A 10,285-nucleotide genomic window follows, 5' to 3' on the forward strand; every position below is an offset into this window, starting at 1 on the left:
GTAAGCAAACGCCGCCAGTGACCTTTTAAATGTCCAAAGGCACATTCCACCACCATTCTGCACTTGCTCAGCCTATGGTTGAACCAGTCCTTACTGCTGTCCAGGCTGCCAGTGTACGGCTTCATGAGCCATGGGAGCAAGGGGTAGGCTAGGTCTCCCAGGATCATGATTGGCATTTCAACATCACCAATGGTTATCTTGCTGTCTGGAAAGAAAGTCCCCGCTTGCAGCTTTCTGAACAGACCTGTGTTCCTAAAGATGTGCGCGTCATGCACCTTTCCCAACCATCCCACGTTTATGTTGGTGAAACAGCCCCTGTGATCCACCAGCACTTGCAACACCACTGAGAAGTACCCCTTATGTATTCTTTGGCAAGGTGATCTGGTGCCAAGATAGGTATATATGTTCCTTCTATCGCCCCACTGCAGTTAGGGAACCCCATTGCAGCAAAACCATCTACTACGTCCTGCACATTGCCCAGAGTCACTACCCTTCTTAGCAGAAGTCTGTACATGGCCCTGCAAAGTTGGATCACAACAGATCCCACAGTAGATTAATCCACTCCAAATTGATTCCCCACTGACCAGTAGAAGTCTGGCATTGCAAGCTTCCACAGAGCTGTCATCACTCACTTCTCAACTGTCAGAGCAGCTCTCATTTTAGTATTGCTGTGCTTCAGGGCAGGGGAAAGCTCTTCACACAGTTCCACGAAAGTGGCCTTAAGCCTGTGAAAGTTCTGCAGCCACTGCTAGTCATCCCATAGCTGCATAACCATGAGGTCCCACCAGTCAGTGCTTGTTTCCTGGGCCCGGAAGCGGCACTCCACCATGTCAAGGTGATGCGTGACTGTCGCCAGCAACTGTGAATTGCTCCGCTCTGTCTTCTAGCAGGGCTGCTAGCGTGGTGTCTCATTGTTCCGTGCGGCGGCTCCTGCTTCGGCTGAGCAAATACTGCAGGATAAGGCATGCTTTGTAATGCTCACAACAACAGTGTACAGCTGAGCGGGGTCCATGCTTATCGTGCTATGGAGTCTGCTCGGGTAACCCAGACCTACAAAAAAAGGCACGAAAAAAGCTTGGTTTGGTTGCAGTTGATTTCAGGGAGAGAGGGAGGTAAATGCATCATGGGGAGGCTAACACCTTGTTCCCATAACCATCCGCGCAAATGTTTGGTCCCATAAGGCATTGCAAGCCCAACCCAAAATTCCACTCAGATACGTGCACTGTGGGATAGCTACCCACAGTACAGTGCTCCGTGCATCGATGGAAGCCCTGCTAGTGAGGGTGCACTCCACCGATACAATGAGCATAGTGTGGACACGTAAGATCGACTTGCTTAAATCGGAGGCTCGATGTCTACTTGACTTAACTTTGTAGTGTAGACATGGCCTTTAGGAATCTCAGAGCTTCCCCTGATCCCATGAACCTTGGGCTGCTCATCAGGGCTCTCTACTGACCTTGGTAGGTTCCAGAAAGATCCCCACACAACCTGTAACAGGCTTCCCAACCAAAAATGATCCCAAATTAGCCCCTGAACCCAGGAGCCAGCCAAAAACCCTCCTGAGGTCTACTCAGGAGCAGTGCTCCCTTAAATGGAATTTAGGTGGCCTACAGGGTAGAAAAGCTGAGTGGGGCTTAAGGGTGGGTTTTTGCATAGGAAGAGGTCAAAGGGGAAGTCCCCTATTTCCTTTAGACCCGCTGAGGTTTGCAGGAGGGGGAACCTCCTGCCAAGCTTTTGAGGAGAAATTATTTTTCTATTGAAAAGATTCCCTTGTAATTGGTTGCACTTTGAACTTAGTCTGTGTAAAGAAAAGGGCTAGAAGCTGCATTCTTAAATCTTTAAATGGAAACGGAGATCTCCAGCAGCTCTTTGAGGTGCTGTGGTAAGGTCTCAAGAGCCCACATTCCCTGATGATGTTACTAAATCAAGTGTTAATTGCTCTTGAAATCTGATTTTAATCAACTAAATTTAGGTCCTGGGCCCTGGAGCTCAGGTAGGGGAACCGGTGAAGCTAGCTTTATCCCTCCCCTTTGTTTGCTGCAAAGTGGCACAAAAAAAAAAAAAAAAAAAAAACCCACCCAGAAAACCACAACCCTGAGAATCTTGGAGCTGTATTTAACACCTCTGTTTTGGGGGGTCATCATGATTTAGGAACCCATTGTCCAGTTCACTGTGTGCTTTTTCAGAAAAAAGTCAACCTTGGCCCCAGATCAGACTTACCAGTATTGAGGCCTAATATATGATGGCTTTCGTAAATTTTAGAGCTGAGGAGAAAAAAAATCAGGCTTGTAATGTAAGTTTATTTGCAACGTTAATGATGTTCCTTAATATACACAATGTAAGTGAATATAGGAGCACTGTAATTTTTGGAGTTCCATATTTTTGTATGTATCTAAATTAATTAAACTGATGTAACAGTTTTTCCATGTGACGGTATATGCACGTGTGCACTTCTTCCTGGAAGGTTGCCGTCAGGGTCTGTCTGGGTAGCACAAATAAGGCCGAACTGTGCTATAGGAATGTTCCCATTTCAACCCTCTGATCAAGATGGAGCATTGTTCGCTGGGGATGTTTGCACAGGATGGCCACAAATGGTACAGTGGCCATGGATAGGCTGGTTTAGTCTGGGGGCAGTACTTCAGCCACCCCCAATGTGGCTGTGCATTTGGGCTGGAAAGGGGTAGCTATTTCAGACAGTGTTTTGTTCTGTTTTTCTCTCCACTTTCATTAATGAATGTCTCCGAACTGTCAGATCCCACCTTGCAGGTGGATACCACCATCTCCAACCTCACGGTGCTGGAGAAGGAGCCCTTCCCGCTGGACTGCAGCATTCTGTCACGCTCCAGCCAAGAGTCCCGCTTCGCTGTGACCTGGTACAACCTGAGGATGAAAGAGGGAGGAGGCCAGGTTAGCCGTGGCACGGAGGAAGAGGAGGAGAGGGAGGCCCTGCTAAGCGTGGGCCTAGATGCAACGTTTGGCCAAGAGGCAGGTCGCTTTGAAGGCAGGCTGCGCTTCCAGAGGCTCTCCTCCGTGCTCTACCGACTGACGGTGCTGCAGGCAGGCGCTGCTGATGCTGGCAACTACTCGTGCCGTGTGGAGGAGTGGCTCCCTGACCCCAAGGGGGTGTGGTACAGGCTGGCTGAGGAGGAGTCCGGCATTGTCACTATTCACGTGCAGGATACAGGTGAGAAGATGTCAGATGGCTCCAACGGGGAGGTGGGGCAGGGGCCACCGGGGATACTGAGACATGGAACTGTGCGGAGAAGTGGATGTTAATGTATCTAAGCGACCATTCTCCCCAGGCCCTACAACCTTCCTGGCATCATGCTAGAGGTAGGTCTACACTTACTTCCTGGTTCGGCGGCAGGCAATCGATCTTCTGGGATCGATCCCGGAAGTGCTCGCCGTCGACGCCGGTACTCCAGCTCGGCGAGAGGAGTACGCGGCATTGACGGGGGAGCCTGCCTGCCGCGTCTGGACCTGCGGTAAGTTCGGACTAAGGTACTTCGAATTCAGCTACGTTATTAACGTAGCTGAATTTGCGTACCTTAGTCCGAAGTGGGGGGTTAGTGTGGACCAGGCCTAGGGGACTAATAATGGAGCCTTTCACCTCTGACATAGATTCAAATGTGGAGTGACCCAAAGTCATTCCCATCTGGTGTCCCCTACGTTGTGAGTTGGTGGGTTTCAAGCTAGTTCCTGGGGACTCATGTCCACCATTGACACCAGTGGCCCACCTTGATGGCAATCAAGGCAGAGAGGCCAAGGATTGAATGGGCCATGGAGACTGAATTGTCCTGTCATGCTTTGAAGAGGCTCCTTCGGGTTAGGGGTGAGGCAGGCAGAGGCAACAGTGCAGTTGAAATGGCCCATGCTGTGCCTTTCCGGTGGGTAAGGAGGGGCTTGTTCATCAGAGTGCCCAACCCTGGTGCCTTTCACCAGCGCTGTGTTGATTGACAACCAAAAAAGACAAAAACACGATTAAAAGTCAGGTAGTGCTGGAGCTTGGGAGCGTAATGTCTGTCACTGACCCGCATGACCCCTCCCGCATCCCTGAGAAGTAACAGCCAGAAGCACTGAATTGAGGTGGCTGGCTTTGTGACATGGGCTAATGTCCCTAGGGGTGTAGGATGAGACGCTTCCTCAAACTCTAGTGATCCAGGTGCTCACAGTGGGGACAAGATACTGTCTGTACATCAGCATGAAATCCAACATCCTAAGGGTCAGCTGCACAGCGGGAGGCTGCACTGTCTTCTGTAGGGGAGATGCTTGTGCCTGACTGACTTGCCGGGAACTTTTGAGGAGCCTGACACACATGCTGCTTTCTTTCTTCTGTTCTGAGAGCCCTTGTGTGTGCTAGGCTGAATTGTCCAGCATTTCCACTTTCCTTTCCCAGTGCATAGGGTGAGAAGGTGCAAACTGGCTTTGGATGCAAGTCCTGTGGATTTTGCAGTGCTTGGAGCTGCACACAGCTCTCTTGCCACCGCTGGCATTTCAGGTGGACGGGGGAGGGGCCCTTTGAGCATGCCAGCTATCCTTTGTGCTTTCCCTGCTGGTTTCCCTGCGAGGGCCTATTTCGGAGCTGAGGATGGGGAATCTTGGTTCGAGCTATCCCTGTCTTTTGGACTATGGGATGCAATGAGGCACCATGGGCACGCCCACTGGAGATCTGGGAATGGATCGCAGAGGTGGAAGCACAAGCGAGGCTGGGTATTAGGCACTAGCACTAGTGAGCCACTCTGCCCTTTCTGTTCCCAGTGGAATGGGAAGTGAAAAAGGTGCCACTTGACTTACGACGGTGGTGGGTGGGACACACACAGTGACCCTGTGTGTCGCTGAGATCAAGGTCTGAAGATTTCATGTTAAATGCATGTGTATGGTGGGGAGGGAGAATGAAGATGTGGCTGCACCGCTCTTTGAAGTCGGTCTCCCTTCCCCCACCCCTCCATTTCCCCCCCGAGGAGGATTGCTGTCACCTGGGCATGGAATACCTGGGATATAAATATACCAACAAGTATCTGCTCTGGGTAAATCACCCCCTCAAGCACCAAATCGTGCGGCTGCATGAGAGCTAAGAATATCAGGCTAGTTATTGGGTGAGCCAGTTGCACTGTGTGCTGTGGTGTGCCTGCACATTATTCCATCATCTCTCCCTGCCATGTAAGACAAAGCCGAGCACCCGGCCATGGGTGTGACTTATCTAGGAATCTCCATAAATAGGATTTTGTATTGCATTGGAGCACTGTCCCTTTAAATAGAAACTTCTTCCAGAATAGGTGGTAGAGCGGGATCTGAGCCTTGTCTGGAAGGTAGATCAATGCAGCCTTTGGGATTGGAGCTGGAGAGAGCAGAGCTACCACTGTCTCCTTTCAGCCAAACCCCATCATCCACTAACTCAGAGGCTCTTTATACTAAGCTAGCTTGGTGCAAGTCCTCCTGATGAAAGTTGCAGGCTTCAGCTACTTTATTCAGAATAGAATAAACAGAATCAAAGGTGAAACTTTGCCTGAGATGATATTGCTTTGTGATGCCGAGTCTTGCAATATTTGGTGTTTTTATTAAAGCCCCAGATCCCAGAGTCGTGGCATTAGATGAGAATCTGAGCTTTCATTTAAAAAAAAAAAGGTTTCTAGGTTTGAATGGTTGCAGAACAGGAGTAAAATATGGCCTGACCCAACCTCTCGAGTACAGAGATGAATATGAGTCTAACATAAAGGAATAAGTGTCAGGCAAGGAAAACAAGCCCCCTCCAGCTGACATTTACTGCAGGGAAAGAGCACTTTTGTGGGGAGGGAGAGATTTGAAAATCCACTCTGACCTTAATGCTTCCCATCTCCACACTGGTCTGTTATCACTGTCTCTCTGGCAATTCTCTGGCTAGTGGTGATAATGGCCAAGATTCATTGCTCCATGTTTTTTTCCTTCCTTTGTCTCTGCTTTCAGGCTCCACTCTGCAGTCCATCATCTGCTCCAACGATGCCCTCTTCTACTTCGTGTTCTTTTACCCCTTCCCCATCTTCGGCATCCTGATCATCACCATCCTACTGGTGCGATTCAAGAGCAGGAACTCCAGCAAAAACTCAGAGGGTAAAAATGGGGTCCCTTTGCTGTGGATCAAAGAGCCGCACCTCAACTATTCTCCCACCTGCCTGGAACCGCCCGTCCTCAGCATCCACCCAGGGACTATAGACTAAAGGGGAGAAGCTGAGACCAACCCACAGAGAGAGAGACAGAGGCAAAGACACACCTGGAACCCAAAGGAATGGAGAGGTTTTGATGTTCTTGTTTAGTTTGTTTCAGCATCTGTTCTTCGACTCCACGACTGAGCCCTTCAGAGTTCCCCAACTCTGGGATTGGAGGGTCCGAGTCTTCCTCAAGCACCTGTGATAACAAAACTAGTCCAGAGATGGATGGACAGTCCACGTGCTTGCTGTACATAGTGGATTTTCCTCTTGGGTTCATTGTGTTCTCATCAGTAGTTGTCCTTTGGACTGTGCTTTTGTTACCCAATGACTGTCGTCTTCCCCTCCCCGTCGCACCATGAGCAGTTTCATTCGGCGCTCTGGTCTGGGTGTTCTGGGGCTCTTTTTGGAGTAAAAGTATTCATTTCCTGAAATCAGTTTTGTTTGTCCCTCCTTGGACTTCATGTTGTAGTGAACAAAATCTTTCCCCAAGGTGAACTGAGCCAGCTGCTTACTATTCTGAAGTGAACAGACCAGAACTGCGCTTTGAGGGCAGCTGGGTTTCGGCGAGGTCCATCTCGAAGATGAGGCTAGTTCAGCCACTTCTGCATCCCAAACGTTTCTCCTTTCTTTGAGGATTTAGCATGTATGCGGGGCTTCATTTGGGAGGTGTCGTCTTGTCCTTGGACAGGATTGGACGCTCGGGCCACTTGCAGTCAGGACTAAAGCAGCCTGGTTTGATCCAAAGGACTGTGTGCGCCTGGGGCCATGGGACACTCTGGCCCTGCCACTAGCAAGGAGAAGACTCCCCAGAAAGCCCAGCTTACCAGGGACAAAACCCACCTGGTTTTACTAAACCGTGCTGCCATTCTCTCAGAAGTGGCAGGGTTGAGGCTGGGCTGCCTGCGTGCTCCAGTCACGTGGGGCCAGACGGCTGGATCCAACCTCGTCAGCTTGACCAAAGTAATGACTTTAGGAAGCGGGGGAGAGGGAGGCTCCATTGACTGGGATTAATTATATTTGAATTATTCTGCAAGGGTGGTATGTTACAGCCACACACTGGGCAATGGGAGTGTGGAATTAATGACCAGGTTTCATGTTGTTTCCAAGGACTTGCACTAATTACCAATGTGAGTTGAAACCAGGCAAGGAGGCTGCTGGAGGGATTTGCTCCCCGGGTGCTACTATGCCCTCTGGAAAGAAACCAATCCTCTCTCCCTTCTCTTGTGTGTTTTTGTGCCATTTTCTGTTGTTTTGGCTTTATTTCTCTAAGAGAACAGCCCTTTTCCCCGCAACCCCCCAAAGACACCTGATCTTTATTGTAAGCAAGTGCTGGGGCAGTAAGTGCTGTTCTTTCCGTGAAAGATACAGTGGTTAAAAACCAAATGGGGGCTCTGTATAATTGGAGGACCCGAATTCCACTACCCAGTAAGCCAAGTACCCCAGCAAATCTGGTGTAGGAAACTGCCTCCTCTGACACTTCCTTGGCGTATGTCGGGGGGAAGAGGTGGAACAATGGCCTAAAATGGCCTTTCACTGTCTTCCTTGATGTCTTCCTGGAAAACCTGGCCATTGTTTGTCTTTTGTGGAGTGGCTAAATCCAAGTGGGGATATACCACACGCCCTCTTTCCCCTTCCCCATGTGTCTGTGAGGGGCCATTCCCGCAGCCTCTGCCCTCTCCAAGCCAATAGGACTATCCTTCCTCAAGAGAGAAGGAGCTGGCGGGTCCATGATAGAGCAGCCCTGCTCGGAGAACTCTGCAGGGCCAGTAGGTTAAACCATGATGCTCTGATGTTTCAGTGCAAGTGAAGAGCCCGCACAGAAATCTACACCATGTAGAATCTTTCCATAGATGGAGGAGAGGGGGTGTGTGTCTATACTACATACGTGTGCATAAAAGCCTCACTCCACTGGAGGGAGAGTCCACCTAACGTTAGTTTTAAGACATCCCTTTCCTTATGAGGAAGGAATTTGCTGTCTCTCCCTCCATCAAATTGTTACTGCTTAGCAGCCCCTCTGTATGTATAATATTGCTCTCTAATAGACACTCAGACACTCCTCCCCCTTGGATATCCGGAGGGTCTGCTCAGAAGGGAGGATTGAAATGCGAATGGAAATGAAGAACCAACCAAAAAACCCCAAACAAACAGCAGCCCCAAAGCCAGTGGGTATTGTTTTATAAATGTAAAATCTCCTGTACATACTGCTTCAGGGCAGGAAGTGCAACTCATTTCAGTTTTAAAAGGAAAAAAAGACACCAACAGGAGCCTTTCCTGCCCTAAGAGAACATTGCTCCTCAGCTGTGCACTGGAACTCTGCTGTATTGACCCAGTAGCCTCTACATCTCTCTCCATCCTTTCTGACTAGCGTTGCTTCCCTCTTTCCATGGAAAGCTGTTCCGCAGTGCCCTCCAGTGGCCAGAAACATTCCCTTCCACAGCTTGCCTCTCTTAAGCAGATGCATTCCTGAGGGCCATTAGATGGGATTTCCCTCTAAGCAGCGTTTGTGGTTACACGAGTTTACCTGGAATATGACTTATCAGTTGTGCTGGCAACATATTGCCCAGCCTCACTTTTTTTTTGTATAAACTAGACTCTTCTTGCAACAACTTTTATCATGAAGTTTTTCAAACAACTTTTTCTCTGCTTTAACTTTCTGTAATGAGCCAAGAAGCAAAGAGAAAAACCTGTCCATGCATGATGTGGAAAACTGGGATTTTTTTTTTAAAGGAGCTTTGTACTATGTTGCACTAAACATGTTTTATACAACACACCTGAGAGCTGTAGTAAACTGTGTTGAAATCGTGATGAATGTTTGTTGCTGGTTTTGTGTGATATGGATTTTCAATGTGCTTTATTTTCTCATGCATGCACACATATTCATGCACTGTCGGCCAAGAGGGAGCTTCCGAATGGCATCTGAGCTGTGTCAAATCGAGATGTAATCAGGCCTTTGGATTCTAACCATGCGCTTGGCAGTTTTGGTGAGGAAAGTATGTAATAAACAACCAGGAGGGTGGCAGCTATAATGGGGTCAGAGGAAAGGCTAATGTTGACTTCTGAGAACTTTCTAGAGCTGCTCATTTCTAGGTGAATTCTGGCTTTAGGTTTTCTGCTGACAGCTATGCTCTCATGCTGCGTCCCAGGGCGCACAGCCACTGTGATGTGGCAGAATAACTTGCCCTGGCTTGCTCAGAGAGCTGGCTAATACAGAAGTTGCCTTAGAACACACTCCTACAGATCCCATCAAAGTTCAAAACAGGAAGGAGCCGGCCATTTCTTTGGCATCGTGTTTCTGTGTGCAATCTGTTTGTGTGCAATCCGGAAAGAACATGGGTGGCACCTCAGTACTAAACCATTTTTATTGACGGTGCAAGAATCTGGCCAACCTTTTGTAAAACTGCCTTGTCAGCACCTCCATTCTGTGGCTGGTGAAACTGAAGCACCCATTTAAGGATCACATTTTCAGGAGTTTGCACAATTCAAATTCCTCTTCCCTCCGCCCACCACATTTCCCTAAATGGACCCAAGCAGGAGAGGGGAGTGCATGGAATGTTCTAAAACAGGGACTGAGTATCTGCAGGATGGCCATGCACAGGTGGGCGGGTGTATGCGCAGGGCCATGGGGATAGATCCCCATGGGTTGGGTCTCCCACTATAGCTCAAAATAGGTGGCAACTGAAGTGCAGGGGGTGTGGTCTGTGGGATAAACAGCAATGCTGACTGTGTAGCAGAGAACCACGTGGGAGTTCTATGCTGGGCAGTACCCAGACTGCACAACGTGGCCTGGAGACCTGCTTACTCCTGGAACCCCGTGGATGTGCCCAACGAGATCTACACTGAGGTCCTGATGCAGCTGCTTTCCCCTAAAACACTCAAGACTAGAGCAGCTTTTTTAATTAAAAAAAAAAAGGGGGGGGGGGAGGGTGTCAGAAATGTCTGTGACCAAAATGACTTCTGCCACACACAAAACAAATAAATACATTCATGTTGGTTAAGATGTTTTGGTTTTCAACTAAGCTGTTTAACCCCTGCCCACCATATAACTGGGATAAAGCGTCTCTCAGAAGACAGAGGCCTCCCCCATACATCCCTGGCTCATG

General features: G+C 49.1%; 1 protein-coding gene across 5 annotated transcripts in view; it reads left to right on the forward strand.

The window, feature by feature from the left end:
• Nucleotides 1–8,990, forward strand: part of IGSF3 (immunoglobulin superfamily member 3) — a 255,382-nt gene extending 246,392 nt beyond the window's left edge. For all 5 annotated transcript variants that reach the window (XM_034791935.1, XM_034791963.1, XM_034791926.1 and 2 more), the window contains 2 exons: nucleotides 2,753–3,184; nucleotides 5,944–8,990. In XM_034791935.1, the coding sequence (XP_034647826.1) occupies nucleotides 2,753–3,184; nucleotides 5,944–6,194 (683 nt within the window). In that variant the 3' untranslated portion in view covers nucleotides 6,195–8,990. The remainder of the gene's footprint in view (nucleotides 1–2,752; nucleotides 3,185–5,943) is intronic.
• Nucleotides 8,991–10,285: the final 1,295 nt, after the last annotated feature.

This window comes from Trachemys scripta, chromosome 1 (assembly GCF_013100865.1).
Source record: "Trachemys scripta elegans isolate TJP31775 chromosome 1, CAS_Tse_1.0, whole genome shotgun sequence".
In the NCBI taxonomy this organism is placed as follows: Eukaryota; Metazoa; Chordata; order Testudines; family Emydidae; genus Trachemys; species Trachemys scripta.